The 22,893-nt window shown below is 40.8% G+C and overlaps 1 protein-coding gene across 1 annotated transcript in view; it reads left to right on the top strand.

Annotated features, from left to right (window-relative positions):
• The window catches only part of lrba (LPS-responsive vesicle trafficking, beach and anchor containing), a 913,498-nt gene that overhangs the window by 797,436 nt on the left and 93,169 nt on the right, over positions 1–22,893 (top strand). Inside the window, exon 48 of the mRNA XM_078541260.1 lies at positions 22,031–22,120. Coding sequence (XP_078397386.1) covers positions 22,031–22,120 — 90 coding nt within the window. The remainder of the gene's footprint in view (positions 1–22,030; positions 22,121–22,893) is intronic.

Below are 22,893 nucleotides of genomic sequence, written 5' to 3'. Positions count from 1 at the left end.
AGCATTGCTTTCTATTTTACTTCAAATATTGTTCCCATGAATGCTGTTTTAAATTGGCAAAGCCTGTGACTGATCCCTTGAGACCAGCTGTAGTGAAATCTGTTCTTAGCCAAAGCATTCTCTGTATCGTTCCCTTATTAAGATCCGAATCCAGTAGTAATTTGACATCATAGTCATATGAAAGTAGGTAATAAAACACTAGGTGACTTGAGTGATTTCTAATTTGAGAAATGTTAAATGATCATATATTAAATGCAGAATTGCAGTTTTAATGTTTTCTTACAGTTTACATCTCTGTGACACAACAACCCAATTTACAAAATGAAGCCTATAAAGTGTGAATTCATAGCCTAGTTGCACGATCTGTACATCCTCATTTATAATGTGAGCTTTACCCTGACTTGACATTTTAAAACCATTTGAAGAGTTAGATGAAACAGAAAATTAGCCAATTTAACCTAACATGTCATTAGCTCCAAAAAGCATGGCTTTTCTCTGGAAGAATAGTCAGACCTGTATTTTCAAAACATTTATTCTGAAGATTGGGATATTCATAGCATTAACAGCATTATGAAGCATTTTGATCATATGGGCTGAAGTGGTTTAAGAAGAAACTGGCAAAAGGTAACTAAGGATGAGCAATAAATACCAGCCTTGCCAGTAGATCCCACCTCCTGAAAATGAGTACGATAGGAAAAGAACTAACCAAAACTTGTGTGATGCACTGATAATGTTAGTGTTCTTAATTAGAGCTGGATTAAGAATTTTTTGGTCCCTGGGCACCATGAACATTTGGAGCCGCACACCCTTTGCCCCCCACTCCCATTCATTAAATGAAAGTCTGGCGCTTCCAGCGCTCTATCTCCTGAGCCCATGTGAGCCTTTTATGTTTCTAGTTCCTAGATTGATGACGTCTTTGTAAGGAATTTTCTTAGAATTGGTGCGCAGCAGCATTGTTAGGTAACAATTATTAACATTTCCAGCCTTGCTTCTCCCTCATTCACGGTGATGATGCTGTTAATGAATGTGAATGATTGTTAATTGTATATTTATTGTGTTTAATTGTATGCAGGAGGAGGGTATTAACTGGAGATTTACTATGCCCCCTCTTATTAGGAATAGACTGAAATGGAGGTTGTTGGGTTAGGAGGCGCACATTTTGTAATGTGTATCTTTGAATAAAAGCTTATAAAAATGTGTAAAGATTTGCTCTAGTTTTATCCTTCACCACAGGACTTTCTGGAATAGAATAGGTGAAAGTGCCAGAGGGAGGCTTTAGTGGGTGCAGTGGGTACCCTACACCACATTCAAGTCACTCACCTAACTCTTGCCCTGCGTTTGGACTGCTATTATTATTGTTGGAGTAGTGGTAGGAGATCAGAAAGGACTAAGGGAGGTTTCAGATGGAATCTCCTCTTTCCTGGGCCCTATACGTACCATTAATGCGCCCCTGGTCATATTGAAGGGATCTATTTTGTGCTGCATATGACTATTTGTTTCAGATCAAAGTTGACAATACAGGCTCATCAACATTAATTCAGCTGATTGTATCAACTCAATTAAATTTATGATTGTTTTTACATAAATGAGTGAAGATTGAGTTCTAAAAGATGCACAGTTTATCCAATGTGTTTCAGCGTTTAACACAAAGCAAGCTAAATGAGCCATTGTTATGCCAAAACTAAGGGGTCCTTTAATAGGCTTTGAAGAAATGTCATGCTTTTCAAATTGTATTTTTATGGCTTTTCTATTGGAAACAGTAAAGAATGTTAGATTCTAAGAAACGTTATTGTATCCTTATGGATTTTGCTATGCTGAGCTTCAATACAATCCCTCCTCCAATATAAAATGGTATGAAGTTGACGGCGGTTAATGTCCATGCTATATTTATGGTTAAATAATACTTTTACAAACCAAGTGTATGATGTGGCTTCATTAGCAGTAAGCTTATGATGTAATAATAATCATATTCAAAGTAGGATAAACAATCTATGTCAATAATAAGTGTGAATAAACAAAGATCTCTCTGCAATGTAGGACCGCAAAGAAAGCAAGAAATATTTAGGACCAGATTTTGGAAATTGGATTTGGGATTTTTTTCACACCCATATCCTCACTTATGTATCTTGAAAAGAAATTGGTCAATGTTCATTGATCATTTTATTTCTACATAAACCAATACAATAAAACTTAAGAACATTTGGTTGCAATTAATCGCATTTGGATAAATGAGTTTGAGCTATTTTCTCAATTGTTAATCAGGAATCAGCAACATTAGGTTAATTACAGGAAATTGGCTACCGCTTTTTAACTCAGTTGAGGTTTAACTGAGACAGGGCTTGAGTACTGATTGGAATCAAGTTGCATTGTAAGGATTTTTGAAGTTGGGCTGACATTTTTCCCCATTGCTTAAACTCTCTAGCAAATTTTGTCTATTGTTAGGCATATCTTACATGATCATCTTCTGGTAAGTTTGAACTAAAACCAGTTGCATTACTGCTACTTTCATTTAACTCTTTCAAAAAAAGTTAACATGCAGGTGCAGAAGCAATTAGGAAGGCACATGGTATGTTAGCCTTTATTGTAAAGACTCTCCTATGAAGGGAGTTTGAGTAAAATGATCTACATTCTCTGGAGTTTAGGAAAATGAGAGGTGATCTCATTGAAATGTATAAAATTCTGAGAGGGCTTGACAGGGTAGTTGCTGAGAGGTTGTTTCTCCTGGCTGGAGAGTCTAAAACTAGGGGATCACAAACTCAGGATAAGGGGTCAGCCGTTTAAGGTTGAGGTGGAGAGAAATTTCTTCACCCAGGGGTTGTGAATTTTTTTAATTCTCTATCCAAGACTGTTATACGTGCTCAGTCATTGTGTATATTCAAGGCTGACATTGATAGGTTTTTGGACACCAAAGAAATCGAGGGACATAGGTATAGGGCAGGAAAGTGGAGTAAATGTAAAGGTTCCACATGATCTTATTGAATGGCGGAGGAGGCTCGATGGGCTGTATGGCCTACTCCTATTTCTTATGTTCTTATCTTCTTAAAGCAAAATCACGTCATTCTCCTTTGCACTGAAAGGGGCAACAAATCATACATGTTGAGTTATTAGAGAGAAAATACATTTTATAATGACAACAACTTAGTTTCAGCTTTATTTTAGTTAGAATGGTTGTTATTTTATAAAATCACAGTGTTACTTATGAATCAAAACATAATGCTGAAATCATTAGGTTTAGTGATGTGGATGAGACCTACATATTGACTCTTTCTCTGCTCTCTATGTTAAAAATTCTAAATGCTGTTACATTGGTGTGGCTGTTCAGCCTTTACAAGATTTGTTTTAGAATTTATAACTTCCACAGGGTTTCTTAAATAATCAGATATCAGTGCTGCCTTTTGTGCCTGCATGTGACAGAACCATCATTATGACAAGTGCAATGGTTTACAGGTGTGATGCTAACTTCTATTGAAGTTATGGACTGAAAATTATACAAACTAAATCAAAGTGTTTGAAAGCCCAAAATTAACCACTTAGTATAATATGTTTTTATCTTCTAGTTAGTGTCATTGGTATAGAAGGTACAATTCTTTTCTTATGTTGGGCAGGTGGGTGTGGAACCATAGCTGCAGTCTCCAGGGTAAAGATAGAAATCAAGTATTTAGAAAACAATGTCAGTGAGTTGTAAATTCATCATACTTTGTATGGTAGGGATGACTGAAATCTTTGTAGAATTTATAAACAACTGCTGGAGCATTACTTGCCAGATGGCTGCATGTTCTAAGGCATGGGGCAGAATAATAAACTTAGCACCAAAATGCTTAGGAACAACTGGGGTGTGTCAGGCTTTGTTACTACTTTGCTCACTACTAATGGACTGTTATACTTTTTTAAACATAGCTAGGACAACTGATTTGCTGTGACATAGCATGGCATACTTTGGCAGAAACTGTGAATATATCTATATTTGTCCAGATACATAACACTTTTGTTTAAAAATTTGGAAAATGAAGGTCACTGTTTTGTTTTTGGCCTAGAACATATAGTATTCAAAACCTATTTAAATTCTAATCTATAATTTGGCAACTTTACCAAAAAGTGTGTTTTGTTTGAAGAGTGATTGCAAACAACCTTGAAGTATAAAACGTTCATATGATAAGTTTTTTGCCTCAAAAGTTCCATGAACAAACCGATGATTGCAATCTTTTTCCTCTTGATGCTGATCAGCCAGTTAGATTCGATCAAATCCATCAGCTAAGATAATCTCTGTATTTTGAAAATATGGAAAAGCCTCTAACATTCTGAGTGAAATTGTTTCTGCTGTGACTGGCTGGTTTCCTTCAGATTGGCAGCTGGGATATATTATACCAGACAGACAGCTGTAAGGCTGTAGCTGAAGTGAGCATGTTCAGCAATGTCTACATTTTAATAGGTTTGGAATGTATTGCCTCACATTATGTTAGTAAGAAGGGCCCTGGTGGGGAAACCATTGCAAGTTTTTACAGATGATGATTACTTCCTGTTTTTCTCCTTGGCAGCCACAAAAATTAGGTTTTATGGAGTAGCTCTAATAATGGGTCAGGCCATGGGGAGTTCTTTTGTTTGACAATATACCTATGCTTTGTAAAGAGAAGTGTTATTGTATTAATGCTATGAGCTATATATATATTTTTTTAATTGTCAAATATTTGATTACAGCTGTTGCTCCTTAAAAAAAATCTAGCTCATCTTTTGTTTGCCCACAGTCTGATTATTATTATTAATTAAATATAGACTGGCCCAATTTTCTTATGTCTCATTTACTAACAATACTAATTAATTTTAGATTTGCTGTTGAATGATCACGCTCCTTTCACAATACTGTTAACGTTTACTTTTCCTAAGTTGATGAGTTCACTCTAAAAGGTATTTTTAAATTGGAAAATATGAATTTTTAATTTTAAGGATCACAACCTAATTAACCTACCAGGTGTCATTCTCTTTAGCCCTTTCCTTTTATGGAGCAATGACATTTCCAATCAAAAAATGCGCTTTCTCCTCATATACACTTAACACAAGTATATTTACAGGCAGAATTTTTACTGTAGAAGAATGTGTATGTTGAAACAATGGTGCTTTATATTGAATTAGTTGAAAAACTTGACAATCCAGGTAAAGAGCAAATTGGTTGATTCAAATAGCATATTAGCCAGGAGCCAATTAAGCAGGATCTTTTTTTTTAAATCATATTTAAATCATATTTAAAACTCACTAAATAGAGACTTTGTTGCAGATTGCAATTAGTTTGAGCACATAACAGCAACACCTCACATTTATATAGCACCTTTTAATGTAGTAAAATCTCCCAAGGCATTAAACTCTAGTACTGTTGCTTTTCCCCCATGATCTCAAAATAATGAATACAGGAGTAAGTTTATTTGGGAAGAAGTAGTTAAGTGTAAGAGAGGGAAATGACTGCTAAAATGTCTTTACCAAGGAATTGTTCTGTGCAATTTCTATCCTAGCCTTAAAATTTAATAACCTTTTTTTTGAGTTAATTACAGATATAAATAATAAGAGTTTTAATTAACAAAAATTAGCAGTTAAGTACAGCTGTGTTTTGATGAAAGCATAATCTTATTGCCAAGAAATGTTTTCTGCTTGAATTAGGAGCTTTATAAATTAAGAATTAAAGTAGCCACATCTTAACATTACAATTCATTCAGTCATTTATCCTGCAGTTCAGTCTAATCCAAAATTACAGAAGGTGCATCATGAAATCTATTTTATGCAAAAGTGGTTAGGGTCCTAAATATCATGCTATCTATTTAGTATAGTCTGTCATCAGCTTGACTAGTCTCTTCAGTATTTAAAAAAAAAGCTAATTGTGTAATTATTTATTGTAGGATAATTTTTTATTAACATGTGCCTGAATGAGGATTGTTCAACAGCACAAATGGGATTTGATTTAGTGTTTTATGTTTAGGTTAATTATACATTTATCTGGAGTCAATTGTATACTAGAAAAAGGCTAAACTGCATTTTACAGAGCATATGTAGTTAGCATTGTTTATTTTAAATGAAATTAAAGTTTCCCGGAGCGATCACAAGTAGAAACCTCAAATTGTGTTGCATGTACTTTTTTAAAACTTCTGTTTATCTTTTCAGTGTATGTTTGCCCTAATTGTCTTACAAGTAGTGATTCATTATTCTTAGGTTAGAGTGACTTCACAGTAATAAAAATCACATTCTTCAAATTTGAAAGAACAGTATGAAGAAAGGGTAGTGTATTATTTTGAAATATTTAGCATTTATCATATTCACTTAGATCATTCCAAGAAGCTTGCATTAGGTGAAATTTGTTTTGCTGTTTATTTATGTCTATTGGTGTCACTTTACATTTCTTTACCTATACTCTTTCCATGAGTTTTAAATAATAACTTACTATTGAGCTCATTCAAAGGAATGTCTGAGCGTTTTATAGGGTGGCAGATAGTGACTGGGCACATAACTGAGGATAGAAAGGATAGAAGGAAGAGGGTCCGATTGGAACAAATGAGCAGTCAAAGAGGAAGGTTGTAAGGTGATTTTTGATGAGAGATAAGGAAATTGTGAAAGAGGTAAGCAGAGGAGGAGGAGAGGAGCTGCAAATGCATTGTACTGGATTTTGAGGTCAGTGCCGAACAAATAGCACCAGCTATTTATTACACTTGCACTTGCCCACAGACTTTCAATAGGCTTTTCCACTGGAAGATGTGGTGATTAGAAACCCAAAACAACGTGACACCCTCTACAAATGATGTGGGTTCTGTGCGAAGGGAAAGCAACTGTGCGTCTCCTTAATCAGATCGAAGAATCCTTACCGAGGCAGGCAGGTTCTAAACCAGGGAGTATAAATTAGAATATTTAATTCAATGTTAAATTATGTACAGAGATCAAAATGAGAATTAAAAATGTGATTAAGAGAGAGTAATAAAAGAAACAAGGAAAATGTAAGAAAAAGTATTGACTTTTTATTTTTTATTAAATCTCCAAAAATAATTAAAATCTGAAGGGAAAGGGTTCCACACTTGCAAACCCTAATGTTCAGTGACAGTAATTTAGACTTAACATACCATTATAAATTCATTTAGACTTGAATGAACAAGCCCTAACTTTTTCTTGTGTGTTTAATAGATATCCATTAAGTAAGTACCCCAATAGATATCCATTAAGTAAGTACCCCAACTTTACACTGTTTCATGCATTTAAATGCCAGGTTTATCGACAAGGTACTATTCCAGTGAGATTTCTGATTGCAGGGCAATTCACACAGCAGTGTCTTGATTTGTGCATTTAACTGTATATGTGTGGACAGTGGATTGTGCTGCCCTGTTTACTCAATAATGCTGAAGATTAGGCAGTCGTTGGAAGGGGTTTGAATAGATTTTTTTCCAGGAGTCACTTGATGACAGCGATTCTGAAGGATATGAAGGCTGAGTTGAATGAAAGAGCGGAGGTTACTGATGGATGTCAGTGAGAGTGAGAGGAGGAAGTTGAGATTTGGGGGGCTGGGTGAGCTGCAAGACAGCAGGAAATGAGCTTTATGGAAGAGATTAGCTGAGTGAATGAGGGGAAAGACTCTGAATAAGGGATGGATGCTCAAAGTGGATTAAGCAGAGAAAGACTGACAGCGAGAGAGGTCTTTGAAAATAGAACAATGCCCTAAATCTTGGACATGCAAAATCCAGAATATTGTCCTCACATTTAGTGAAGATAGAAGGTGCAGAAGAAGGTAGTCCTACTAGGCAGTTAGTTGTGGCAAAGAGAAAGTAAAGTTTTTTCTGCCCTTAAGGGTAATTTTAGAGTCAATGGTAGTCATTGAAGTGGTCAGGGTATGCCGTTGTTTCATTTCCCCAATGACTAGCCATGATGGCCTTTCATCAGGTGCGCTCCAGCTTATAGCCAGTGGATTTGAGACCAAAGAGTATGGCTGTTGTGTGAGGATGAAGACTGGATTTCACAAGGACATGAGCATTGAAGGCGGAGGTGCAGCAGTTCTTCAGATTAACCGATGTTGATGTTATTCCATTTGAAGAGTCAGAATAGGGGAAGTCTCCTATCCTTTCTACTTTGGGGCGTATGAAGTAACCCCAGTTGTCTTACATGAGTATGGCATTTGTAAAGAAATACTGCTTCTCTTCATTTTATTTCAGGAATGTCTCCACCAGAGTTATTTCCTTAGCAGGCTTTGCTTCTCTTTTTGTAGAACATTTTGATTTGTGAATCATTAGAAATTCAATGGTGGAATGCTGTACCTCTCCCCAAACCCCTGGAGAGAACAGAACTGTTGGCCATTAAAGAGGCCTTTAATTTGTTTACTACTGTACCGAGTCCAGACAGCATGGTGAAGGAGATGACCTCCAGACATGAGGTCTGGGTTATACCATGTTTCTGAAGTAAGGTGGGTCCTATTATAGCTGTCTGTCAGTTTGGCAGAAAAAGGGAGGAAAGAATTTTCCACAGTGCTTCTAATACCATATCCTCTTTCAATAAAGGAGCCTGTACTATTAAACCTCATGAAAAGACTGAGGTGAAGCATAAGTTATCTTTTTGCTGCCTGTACTTTTCCAGGCTATTTATTTCTGTAGCAGTTTGGTAACATCAGACCACTTCTGTGCAATTGACAATTTATGCATACAATGACTTTCATCTCCTCTACACATAAAAGATACACAAGTAGTATTACTTAATTTTTCAATTAGATGAGTAGGCAAAAAATGATAATTTGGAGGATAACAACTACAATAAAAACTTGTATTTATATAGTACCATTTATTAAGTAAAATGTTCTTGGATATTTCACAGCAACATTATAGAATTATAAAATCATAGAATGCTTACACCATAGATGAAGGTCATTTGACTCATCATGTCTGTGCCGACTCTCTGCAAAAGCAACTCACCAAGTCTCAATCCCCCACCTTTACCCCACAGCCCTGCAAGTTTTCTTCCTTGGATAATCATCAAATAGCAATTCTTTTTTGAAAATCTTGGGAAGAATTTTCCCGTCGACGAGCGGGGACGGGGCTCACTCGTTGACACATAAAATGAAGCGCAGTGACGTCGGGCGTCATTCAGATTTTCAGTTTGGCGAGCACGCAGTCTACTGAACTGTCAATGGCCTATTAAGGCCATTTAAAACCTAATTAATTCAATTTAATGAGCTGCCCATCCAACCTTAATGTTGGCGGGCAGGCGAAGAGCCCAGGTGGCCTTCGCGATTTTCATGAAACCTCATCCACGGGCGGGATGAGGTTTCATGAAGTGTTTTAAAATCTAATTAAAATTTGTACATTTATTCTTTAACATGACCCAGCTCATGTGATAGTGTCACATGAGGGGACATGTTTTAAAAGTGTTAAAAACCTTTATTTAAAACTTTCGCACTGAAACAAACCTCCCTGAGGCACCCCTGTGCCTCGGGGAGATCTCTGCATTCTTTCACGCACATGTGCGAAAGAGCACAGGGAGCCTTTCACGGAATTCCCCCGCCTGCCCCTGCCCGCACAGGGGGCACACAGCACTTCCGGGCAAGTGTCACGCTGGGCGGGCCTTAATTGGCCCGCCCATGTAAAATGGCGGGCCCACCCACGCACAACCCTCCCCCCCAACGGGGTGAAATTTCTGGCCCTTGATTGGACCTGCATCCACCACACTCTCAGGCAGTGCATTCAGATCCCAATCACACGCTGCCTTTAAAAAAAAGTTTTCCCTCATGCCACCATTGCTTCTTCTGCCAAACACCTTAAATCAGTGTCGTCCAGTTCTCGACCCGTCCACCAATGGGAGCTGTTTTTCCCTATCTACTCGACCTAGACCCCTCATGATATTCGACAATTTTATCAAATCTCCTCTTAATCTTCTCTTCTCCAATCTGTTCATGTGACTGAAGTTCCTCATCCCTGGAACCATTCTTTTCTGCACCCTCACTAATGCCTTCTAACCCTTCCTAAAGTGTGGTGCCCAGAATTGGGGACATACTCCAGTTGAAGCCAAACCAATGTTTTATACAGTTTCAACATAATTTCCTTGCTTTTGTAGTCTATGCCCCAATTTATAAAGCCCAGGATCCAGTAAGCTTTATTAACCTCTTTCTCAACCTACCCTGCCACCTTCAATGATTTGTGCACCTTGACCCCCAGGTCCCTCTAGTACCTTTAGGATTGTACCTTTTATTTTATATTGCCGCTCCTCATTATTGCTACCAAAATGTATCACTTCACACTTCTCTGCATTAAATTTCATCTGCCGCTTGTCAGCCCATTCCAACAGCCTGTCTATGTCCTCTTGAAGTTTGACACCAGCCTCCTCACAGTTTATAATACTTCCAAGTTTTGTGTCATCCGTAAATTTTGAAAGTCTAGGTTATTAACATATATTAAAGAAAACCAGTGTTGCTAACATTGACCCATGGGGAACCCCACTATATTCCTTAACCCAGTCTGAAAAGCAACTGTTTACGACTGCACTCTGTTTCCTGTTACTTGGGCAACTTTGTAACCATGCTGCTGCTGTCTCTTTTGTTCCGTGGGCTTTAACTTTGCTGTCAAGTCTATTATGTGGAACCTCTTCAGGTGCCATTTGGAAATCCCATGTACATCAGATCAGCTGCATTACTCTCATCAACCCTCTCTGCTACCTCATCAAACATCTCAATCAAATTAGTGAAACATGATTTGCCCTTAACAAATCCATGCTGGCTTTCCTTAGTGAATCCATATTTGTCCAAGTGACTGTTAGTCTTCTCCTGGATTATCATTTCTAAAAGCTTTCCTACCACCAAGGTTAAACTAGCTGGCCTGGAGCTGCATCCTTTTTTTTGAACATTTGAAATTCTCCAGTCCTCTGACACCACCCTTGTATCTAAGGAGGATTGGAAGATTATGGTTAGTGCCTCTGCAATTTCCACCCTTACATCCTGCAGTATCTTTGGATGGACCCCCGTCAACCATGGCCCGTACCTCCGTACGTAAATCCCCTTTTTGGTCTCTAATCATTCCCATTTCTCCTTTTATCACCTTTTTACTCTCTCTATGCTTGCAGAAGACCTTTGGATTCTCTTTTATGTTAGCTGCCTGTCTCTTCTGATGCTGTTTCTTTGCTTCTCTTATTTCTTTTCTCACTTCCTCTCTGAACTTTCAATGTTCAGCCTGATTTTCAATTGTGCTATCCACGTGATATCTGTCACATGCACCCTTTTTCAGCTTTAACTTACTCTCTATTTCTTTCATCATCCCAGGAGCTCTGGACTTGTTTGTCCTATCTACTTCTCTCGTAGAAACGCTCCTCAACTGTACCCAAACTATCTCATTTTTAAAAGTAACTGATTGTTCTGTTACAGTTTTGCCTGCTCTCTGTTTCCAATTTACCTGGGCCAGATTTTTTCTCACCCCATTGAAGATATCCCTCGCCCAAAATCAATTATTTTTACTCTGGATTGCTCTGTGTCCTTTTCCATAGCCAACCTAAATTTTATAATACTATGATCACACTACCCTAAATGTTCCCCTACTGACATTTAATCCACTTGGCCTACTGCATTCCCAAGGACCAGATCCAGCAGTGGCTACTTCCTTGTTGGGCCAGAAACATACTGATCTAGAAAATTCTCCTGAGCTCACTTCATAAACTCTTCCCCCTTTATGCCCTTTACACTATTACTTTTCCAATCCATTTTAAGATAATTAAAGTCCCCGATTATAGCTACTCTTTGGCTTTTGCATCGGTGTGTAATTTCCTTGCAAATTTGTTCCCATATATCTTTCCCACTAGTTGTTGGACTATAGCATAACCCAGTAGAGCAATGGCATCTCTGTTATTTCTTAACACTAGCCAGATAGACTCTGACCTTGACCCTTCTTGGATGTCCTCTCCAGCATTGCAATGTTCTCCATAATCAGGACTGCTATCCCTCTCCCTATCTTTCCTGTATCCAATATTTAGCACACAGTCCTGCTATTTTTTTGAGCAAGGTCCCTGTTATTGCCACAATATCATATTTTCACATGGCTATCTGCGCCTGCAGCTCACCAACCTTATTTACCACACTTCGTGTATTCACACACAATAAATCTAATTTAGAGTTTATTACTTTCCCTCTTACTCTGATCCCACCTAATACATTACTAGTTTCTAGTCTAGTGCTATCTGTCTCATGCAATTATTTGTGCACTTTTTTTCCCTCCTGGTTCGCAGATCCTTGCAAATTTAGTTTAGTCCTCTCCAATAACTGTAGCAAATAATCCTGCGAAGACATTGGACCCAGTTCTGTTCAGGTGTAACCTGTCCAGCCTGTAAAGGTCCCATCTCCCCCAATGTCCCAGGAATCAAAAACCCTCCCTCCTACTACATCTCTACAACCGTGCATTCTTCTATTTTATTCTCTTATTTCTATACTCAGTGGTGTGTGGCAGCAGGGGTGATCCAGAGATTTCTGTTTTTGAAGTCCTGCTTGCCAGTTTCTTTCCAAGCCCTCTAAACTCTGATCACAGGACCTCACCGCTCTTTCTACTTATGTCCTAAGTACCAATGTGAACCACAACTGGTAGCAGTTCACCCTTCTCCCTCAGAGTGCTCTGCAGCTGTTCAGTGACATCCTTGACCCTGGCACCAAACAGGCAACATAACCATAAAATAAAAGCAAAATACTGTAGGTGCTGGAAATCTGAAATAAGAACAGAAAATGCTGGAAAAACACAGCAGGTCTAGCAGCATCTGTGGAGACAGAACTGAGGAAGAGTCATATTGGACATGAAATGTTAACTCTGTTTCTCTTTCCACAGATGCTACCAGACCTGCTGAGTTTTTCCAGCATTTTCCGTTTTATTTCAGGCAACACAAATAAATTAATCAATTAATAAGTGGAGGGTGTCTAGACCAGAAGCAGGGGATTACAGTTCTTAGAATTTAGCATTTATAGTAGAAATCTAGCCCTAGGGAACGTATAGTTAATAAGGAGTCAATAAGCAGCTATTAGATTTAAATTAATTTATTAAACAGTTCTAGAAATGGCAGTTGCTGGGGTGAAGTGCTTCACCTGTGGGATGTGGGAAATCTGTGACCCTTCAAGTGTCCCGGACAACTACATCTGCAGGAAGTGCACCCAATTGCAGCTCCTCACAGACCGCATGGTCGGTTGGAGCAGCAGTTGGATGCACTTAGGAGCATTCAGGTGGCAGAAAGCGTCATAGACAGGAGTTTTGCAGACGTGGTCACACCCAAGGTACAGACAGATAGATGGGTGACCATTAGAAGGGGCAGGCAGTCAGTGCAGAAACCCCCTGTGGCTGTCCCCCTCTCTAACAGGTATACCGTTTTGGATACTGTTGGGGGGGGATAGCCTATCAGGGAAAAACAACAGCAGTAGCCAGAGCAGTGACACCACGGCTGGCTCTGTTGTTCAGCAGGCGGGGTCAAAGCACAGAAGAGCAATTTTCATAGGAGACTCTATAGTCAGGGGCTCAGATCTTCTGTGGCTTCTGTGATCGTGAAAGAGACACCAGGATGGTATGTTGCCTCCCTGGTACCAGGGTCCAGGATGTCTCTGATCGGGTACGGGACATTCTGAAGGGGGAGGGAGAACAGCCAGAGGTCGTGGTACACATTGGTACTAACGACATAGGCAGGAAGAGTGATGAAGTCCTGCAGCGGGAGTTCAGGGAGTTAGGCAGAAAGTTAAAAAAACAGGACCTCAAGGGTTGTAATCTCAGGATTACTCCCTGTGGCACGTGCCAGTGAGGCTAGAAATAAGAAGATAGTGCAGCTAAACACGTGGCTGAACAGATGGTGTAGGAGGGAGGGTTTCCGATATCTGGATCATTGGGATCTCTTCCAGGGCAGGTGGGACCTGTACAAGAAGGACAGGTTGTATCTAAACTGGAGGGGCAACAATATCCTGGCTGCGAGGTTTGCTAGTGTCACTCGGGAGAAATTACTGAACACAGTGGGACTGGGGGTCTGAAATGCATTTGTTTCAATGCGAGAAGTATAACAGGCAAGGCAGATGAGTTTAGTGCTTGGATTAGTACTTGGGACTATGATGTTATTGCTATTACAAAGACTTGGTTGAAAGATGGACAGGATTGGCAGATAAACGTTCCAGGACTTAGATGTTTCAGGCAGGATAGAGAGGGATGTAGAAGAGGTGGGGGAGTTGCACTGCTGGTTAAGGAGAATATCACAGCTGTACGACAGGAGGACACCTCGGAGGGCTCATACAGCGAGGCAATATGGGTCGAGCTCCGGAATAGGAAGGGTGCAGTCACAATGTTGAAGGTTTACTATAGGCCTCTCAATTGCCAGCGGGAGATTGAGGACCAATTATGTAGGCAGATTTTGGAAAGATGTAAAAGCAATAGGGTTGTTGTGGTGGGTGATTTTAACTTTCCCTATATTGACTGGGATTCACATAGTGCTAGGGGTTTGGATGGTGCAGATTTGTAAGGTGCATCCAAGGTGCCTTCCTGAGACAATATGTAGATAGTCCGACTAAGGAAGGGGCAATACTGGACCTGGTATTAGGGAATGAACCCGGCCAGGCGGTCGAAGTTTCAGTAGGGGAGCATTTCGGGAAAAGTGACCATAATTCAGTAAGTTTCAAGGTACTGGTGGATAAGGATAACAGGAGTCCTCGGGTTAAGGTGCTTAATTGGGGGAAGGCTAATTATAACAATATTAGGCAAGAACTGAGGAATCTAGACTGGAGGCAAAGGACAAAAAGAGGACTTGAGGGCAAATCAACAACTGACATGTGGGGGGGTTTTCAATCGTCAGTTGATAAGAATTCAGGACCGGCATGTTCCTGCTAGGATGAAGGATAAGTATGGCAAGTTTCAGGAAACTTGGATAACGAAGGACATTGTGAAATTAGTCAAAAAGAAAAGGGAAACATTCATTAGGGCTAGAAGGCTGGGAACAGATGGAGCCCGTGGAGAATATAAAGAAAGTAGGAAGAAACTTAAGCAAGGAGTTAGGAGGGCTAAAAGGGGTCATGAAAAGTCACTGGCAACCAGGATTAAGGAAAATCCCAAGGCCTTTTATACATATGTAAAAAGCAAGAGGGTAGCCAGGGAAAGGGTAGGCCCACTCAGGGACAGAGGTGGGAATCTGTCTGTGGAGCCAGAAGAAACGGGAGAGATACTAAATGAGTACTTCACATCAGTATTCACCAAAGAGAAGGACTTATCGGTCGATTTTTCTAGGGTAGAGTGTGTAGATAGCCTGGATCATGTTGAGATCAAAAAAGAGGTGTTAGGCGTCTTGAAGAATATTAAGGTGGATAAGTCCCCAGGGCCAGATGGGATCTACCCCAGAGTACTGAGGGAGGCAAGGGAGGAGATTGCTGGGGCCTTGACAGAAATCTTTGTATCCTCACTGGCTACGGGTGAGCTCCCAGAGGACTGGAGAATGGCCAATGTTGTTCCATTGTTTAAGAAGGGTAGCAGGGATAATCCAGGAAATTACAGGCTGGTGAGCCTTACGTCAGTGGTAGGGAAATTATTGGAGAAGATTCTTCATGACAGGATTTACTACCATTTGGAAGCAAATGGACGTATTAGTGAGAGGCAGCATGGTTTTGTGAAGGGGAGGTCGTGTCTCACTAACTTGATCGAGTTTTTCGAGGAAGTGACAAAGATGATCGACGATGGAAGAGCAGTGGATGTTATCTACATGGATTTCAGTAAGGCCTTTGACAAGGTCCCTCATGGCAGACTGGTACAGAAGGTAAAGTCGCACGGGATCAGAAGTGAGCTGGCAAGATGGATACAGAATTGGCTTGGTCATAGAAGACAGAGGGTAGCAGTGGAAGGGTGCTTTTCTGAATGGAGAGCTGTGACTAATGGTGTTCCGCAGGCATCAGTGCTGCGACCTTTGCTGTTTGTAGTATACGTAAATGATTTGGAGGAAAATGTAACTGGGCTAATTAGTAAATTTGCAGACGACACTAAGGTTGGAGGTGTTGCAGATAGTGAAGAGCATTGTCAAAGGATACAACGGGATAGATCAGTTGGAGACTTGGGCGGAGAAATGGCAGATGGAGTTTAATCCGGACAAATGCAAGGTAATGCATTTTGGAAGGTCTAATACAGGTAGGAATTATACAGTAAATGGCAGAACCCTTAAGTGCATCGATAGGCAGAGGGATCTGGGTGTACAGATCCACAGGTCACTGAAAGTGGCAAGGCAGGTGGATAAGGTAGTCAGGAATGCATATGGCATGCTTGCCTTCATCGGCAGGGGTATTGAGTATAAAAGCTGGGAAGTCATGCTGCAGCTGTATAGAACCTTGGTTATGCCACAGTTGGAATATTGTGTGCAATTCTGGTCGCCACATTACCAGAAGGATATGGAGGCGTTGGAGAGGGTGCAGAGGAGGTTTACCAGGATGCTGCCTGGCCTGGAGGTTATTAGCTATAAGGAGAGGTTGGAGAAACTTGGATTGTTCTCACTAGAGCGACGGAGATTGAGGGGCGACTTGATAGAAGTTTACAATATTATGAATGGCATGGACGGAGTAGATAGTCAGAAGCTTTTTCCCAGGGTGGAAGAGTCAATTACTGGGGGACATAGATTTAAGGTGAGAGGAGAAAACTTTAGAGGAGATGTGCGGGGCAAGTTTTTTACGCAGAGAGTAGTGATTGTCTGGAATTCACTGCCAGAGGAGGTGGTGGTAGCAGGTACGATAGTGGTGCTTAAGAGGCAGCTTGACAAATACGTGAATAGGACGGGAATAGAGGGATACGGACCCTGGAAGTGCAAAATGTTTTAGTTTGACAGGCAATATGATCGGCGCAGGCTTGGAGGGCCAAAGGGCCTGTTCCTATGCAATACCTTTCTTTGTTCTTTATAACCATACTGTATTCAGACCTGTGGCCACAGAAATGCCAGCCTGTTCCCCTGACTATTGAACCCCCTATCAATGTGGCTTTCCTGACCTCCTCCCTTCCCCTGCCCCTGCAACCATACAGCTGTTATGGACTTGGGCTTTGGCTACACTCCCCAGAGGAACCATCACTCTCACCTCTATTCAGAAATGAATACAGGTTGGAGAGTAAGATGTACTCAGGATTTTTGCACTAGCCTGGTCTCCCTTGACAGCTGGGCGCTGGCCCATTTCCTCTCCACCTGCATACCCTTAAGCTGCGCTTAAATGTGCTCTCCATAGAACTTTCAACCTTGCAGATATACTGCAGTATTACCAGCTGTTGCTCAAGCTCTGAAATATGGAGCTCAAGCTGATGATACATCCTGCATGTGTGGTTGTCCAGGACAAAAGAAGTATCCTGGAGTTCCCACATGAAACAGGATGCACACTCCACAGAACCAAGCTGCCCTGCAATGCATCTATTTATTACATAATTAAACTTAGTACTTAAATAAAACCCACCAGCTGCTCACCAATCAGCTACTTCTCCTGCACTGATGTCACTATTTTATAAGGAGGTTACCTGAAATGTTATACTTGACTCTTATTATCTAACTACATATTTTAAATCACTGCAAAATTTAGACTTCTTTAGTGTCACTATCCTTTATTATTTAATTTTAACTTTTTCCCCTAGATCTGACTGATTAATTGAGCCCAGATTTTAATTAAGATAAATTATCAAATTGGCTTTAGTTTTTTTAGTTTTTACACTAATTCATTAATCTAGTCCTACTCTAAAGTTGGTTAATTTTAGATTAAATTAAAAGCTCACCAGTATAGTCACCCCACGTGACTCCTTGTGCTGTGCTGTCACTTCAAGATTTTTTCTCTGCTCCCATTTGATTCAGATTCTCAGCCTGTTCTGATCCCAGCCTGCTTTATGCTACTACGCTCCGATCCCAGCCTGCTTCATTCCGATCCCGGTCTGCTTTATGCTACTGCACTCCGATCCCAGCCTGCTTTATGCTACTACGCTCTTATCCCAGCCCGCTTTATGCTACTGCACTCCGATCCCAGCCTGCTTTATGCTACTGCACTCCGATCCCAGCCTGCTTTATGCTGCTTCATTCCGATCCCGGTCTGCTTTATGATACTGCACTCCGATCCCAGCCTGCTTTATGCTACTACGCTCTAATCCCAGCCTGCTTTATGCTACTGCACTCCGATCCCAGCCTGCTTTATGCTACTACGCTCTAATCCCAGCCTGCTTTATGCTACTACGCTCCGATCCCAGCCTGCTTTATGCTACTACGCTCTAATCCCAGCCTGCTTTATGCTACTACGCTCTAATCCCAGCCTGCTTTATGCTACTACGCTCCGATCCCAGCCTGCTTTATGCTACTACGCTCTAATCCCAGCCTGCTTTATGCTACTACGCTCTAATCCCAGCCTGCTTTATGCTACTATGCTCCGATCCCAGCCTGCTTTATGCTACTACGCTCCGATCCCAGCCTGCTTTATGCTACTGCACTCCGATCCCAGCCTGCTTTATGGTACTACGCTCCGATTCCAGCCTGCTTTATGGTACTACGCTCCGATCCCAGCCTGCTTTATGGTACTACGCTCCGATCCCAGCCTGCTTTATGCTACTACACTCCGATCCCAGCCTGCTTTATGCTACTACGCTCCGATTCCAGCCTGCTTTATGCTACTACGTTCTAATCCCAGCCTGCTTTATGCTGCTTCATTCCGATCCCAGCCTGCTTTATGCTGCTTCATTCCGATCCCGTTCTGCTTTATGCTACCCCGCTCTGATCCCAGCCTGCTTTATCAAACAAAATTTGACACCAAGCCATGAGGTCAAATGAGCAAAACTTGGTTAAAAAGGAGATTGTAAGGAATGTCTTAAAAGAGGAAGGAGAGATGGAGAGATTTAGAAAGGGAATTCTAGTGCTTGGGACCTGGACAGCCAAAGGCAAGGCTATCAGTGGTGATGTGATTAAAGAGGCCAGAATTGTAGGAGTGCAGATATCTCGGAGGGTTCTAGAGATGGAAGGGATAAGGAGAGGTGAGGCTATGGAGGGATTTGTAAACAAAGAGAATTTTAAAATCGAGGTGTTGCTGGCTGGAAGACAGAATAGGCCAGCGAGCATAGGAGTGATGTGGAACTTGGTGCAAGTTAGGACACGGACAACAGAGTTTTGGATGACTTCAGGTTCATAGAGGATTGAAAGGGGGTAGGCAGCCAGAAGTGGGTTGGAATCATCAAGTGTACAGGTAACAAAGATATGGATGAGGCTTTCAGCAGCAAATGAGTTGAGGCAGGTACAGAGTCAGGGAATTTATCAGCTAGGCCATGGCTTTTTGTGGTGAAGACTGAAGACATTGGCTTTGTTCTTACTAATATGTTTGGACCAAATTCCTGTACATCCAATACCGACCTTTAGGCAAGCAGTCTGACAATTTAGAGAATGTGGAAGGATCAACGGAAGTGGTGGTGAGGTAATGCTGGGTGTCATCACACATTTGGAAACTGATTCTGTGTTTGACTATGTTGCTGAGCGGCAGTATGTAGATGAGAAGTAAAAGGGGGCCAAGGATAGATTCTTGGAGGACATCAGAGCTAATGGTACAAAAGTAGGAAGAGAAGCCATTGCAGTTGAGACTCTGATTACATTTAGAGAGATAAGAACATAACTAGGCGAGTGCAGTCCCATCCAACTGGATGAAAGTGGAGTGGTGTCAGAGAACGATGGTGTGGTCAGCTCTTTGAAGGCTACAGGGAGGTCAAGAAGGACTAGGAGGGATAGCTTATCTTTGTTGCAGTCAAATGAAAATATGTTTTCAGTTGGCTGTATTCCTGAAACAGGCAACTTAAGGTCATCAGTATAGGATGAAATTTGATTAATTTTTGGAATTTTATCAGTTGTCGAGTTTAAAAAAAAAAGTACCAAGAAAGGTAAACCTTTTGTCTAAATCCTGTGTTCGTTTTTCATTAGCTGCCATCATTACATAAAAGAGGCTGCTTCTTTTCTCCTTGTTTCTCAGAGCCAGAATATGTATCTTTGTGTAAGACTGTGCCACTGCACTGTAATATAAATATAGGCGCATTCCTGATTTGACAAATTTCCATTCTATTCTTCTAAATACTAAGAGTACAAATACAGAAATAAAATAATATGTTCTGGCATTTAAAACTATTGGTAAATTTGGTAGTTTTCATTTGCACCTGTGCCATTTTGTTTTCAAGTCTTGCAACTGGTTTCTATCTATAAACTTTCTAGTTCCTTGACTGTCACTGTGTGTCACTGTAGCAAATCTGTGGCCTCATGATTTTTGAAAAATATCTAAGATCTTCCTCAAAAATTTATTTTTTATTGGCACCTGGCTTTTCTGCAGGAGGCTTTTCCTGATGAGCCTACTTTGAACAGGTTGCCTCTCTCTCTCTCTCTTATTGCAGTATTAAGTTTTTTCTCCTCTCCTTTGGACACATGGGGCTGGATTCCATGGGGTAGGGGGTGAATTGTTCGAGTTGGTCGGCAACTGATGCACTGAAAAGAAGTAGCCATAGTGCATTGCTGGTGGGCTAAACAGGTCAAGAATGGGACTTCTGTTCATCAGTGGTCAGCCATCCCAACAGTGCCAGAGCTCAATGGTGGGCACTGCTGGGACTGCAAGCAGGCCCACAGAGAAGGCTGCCATGGCAATCAAACCCAGGTAAGACGGTGGTCTTGGACAGTCAGGCATTGTACAGCTTAGGGAGGGGAGTGAGGGGTGTGGGAGGGCTGATTTTAGAGGCCAAACGGGGAGGAACATAGTGGGAGTAATATTTGGGGGGGAGGTGCCCCCGATGCACAAAGGGCAGCCTTCCAAATGATGTGACACCCCTTCCTTCCCACCTTTACAAAAATGTTTTTAAACAATGGCCTGCCCACTCCCACCCGCCTGCCCACACCAAACGTTTTACGGCGTGGGTAGTGTATTGTATAGGTCAATTGGCCTGTTGAAAAATTCAATTGACCCTTAATTATTTATTGAAAAATCATGGGTTGGCTGCCGATTTTGTCACCCGCCCACCTACCATGATATGGAGAACAGCTCGGGGGTGGGCGGGAAGGTGGTGGGCTGCCACCCTTCATGTTTATGTGCCCCCCTGCCAGAAGTAAAATCCAGCCCATGGTGTTTTTTTTTATGAACGATTATTCCCAGGCCATTTGAGAAACTGATTTGATAATTATTACAGATGCTCAGCCTTAACATCAAATGGATGTTGAGTCCAAATTTATGGTAGAATCTAGTGCCAAAGAAAATAAGGCAGATGTATGTTCTGTGTGGGTATAACGTAAAAGGCGAATCCTAAAATCTTTAACACTTTAAATGCTGCAATTGCATTTCTAGATCAAAATTAAAAACATACTGCAATGTAATTGTTTAATTTTGTTCTTGAGCTCGCCACACTTCATTAATGTCATTTCTATAGCATAAAAATAGCTGCAATTGTTCCAGCCAGAAAAAGCAGGCAGTTTGAAAAATGCTGAACGGCTTTCAGGACTGAAGGGGTTAAAAAATTCTGGAAATGATTATCATATTTGTAATACACAATATTCTACTGGAGAATTATGAATAGATGCAGAAATTGAAGAGAATAAAAAAAACCCTTTGTTTATTTGTGCAGATGGTTGAGCAGGAAAGCCACTACTGATAAACCATTCTGTATTTCACTGTTGCCACACTCAGTTATTTTTAATCAGCCATCTGGCACAGAAAATGCTAATATATGTTTGAGCTTAGTTCTGCTCTTATTTACTGAGAAATGCAAAACCAGGAGGCAGTATGCTCTGAGAGACAAAACAAAGGCAAGGTCAAAATTATGGCTGTAACTGCCAGTTTCTGTTTCTTATCAAATAGGGGGGACAGGGGAGTGGGAATGAGAATGTTTTAAGAGTGTTTCGTGGAAATAACATGTACAGTTAAGTGATGAGATAATCCTAGGTGTTAGTGCCAAGCTCCCAACCAGAGTCAACATACGGGCTTGATTTTCAGTATGATGTAATCCAGACGTGTTGCATGACATTTTCAGGTGACCATTTAGTTTCTAATGCCTGTGAGCAGCACTTCTATCATGTGCTTGTATGTTTCCTGCAGGCTGTTGAAGCCCAGATCCGAAGCTTTGGTCAAACTCCTTCTCAACTTTTAATAGAGCCACATCCTCCCAGAAGCTCTGCCATGCAAGTGGTAAGTATATTGTGTCCTGATAACCAGGCATGTCCAGTTTCAACTTAGTTCTGGTTCCAAATGTGGTGGTTGGTATTAAGTACTCTGAAGAAACATCCAACTATCTTCATAGTTAATCATCTTCATAGCTAAACTCACTTGTGCTGTTTTGCTCTTGTATGCCTGTGTAACTATTACAATCTATCAATAGGAACTCTAATGCGTTCTGTTGCTGTACCATTTATTCAATTAAGATGTGTGTTGACTGAAACCTTTTCTGTATTTACAAGGAGCCAGCAATTTATAGTCACTGGAATGTTAGATACTTTAGATGCTGAATAATGTCGTTAAGCTACATGGATGTTAGAAATCATCCAACATTCCTGGAACTTATCTGAAAAGTATTGTAAATGATTTAAAAAGTATACTGTTGCTCCTAATGCTTGACGTGTGAGGATAAATATACTGCATAGTGTAGCACTAAATCATACAAAGCCCACTGAAAATCCCAGGTTTGATCTCTTCTGTATATGTTAGTAAAGCACAGTAGGGCCAATGTTGTTGGCCCCAGTGTCCTTATGTTGGGATGGTGAAAATTGGCTCCTGACCACTATCCAGTGACCCCTGCTGGAATGCTGTGGAAGGATAGACTAAGGCTTGATTCTGGTGGCCTCAAGGTTGCATACACTACCTCTTACTCTCCCTCAGGCTCACACACAAGGACAGGCACTGAAAAGGTGCTAATGGGCACTTGCACGATAGTGTAAGACAACAGCTTCAAAGGAGAAAAAGTA

The sequence above is a fragment of the Cetorhinus maximus genome, chromosome 1 (assembly GCF_964194155.1).
Source record: "Cetorhinus maximus chromosome 1, sCetMax3.hap1.1, whole genome shotgun sequence".
NCBI classification, from domain to species: Eukaryota; Metazoa; Chordata; class Chondrichthyes; order Lamniformes; family Cetorhinidae; genus Cetorhinus; species Cetorhinus maximus.
Note: the sequence above shows the minus strand (reverse complement) of the source record. Positions and strands in the feature narration are given on the sequence as shown.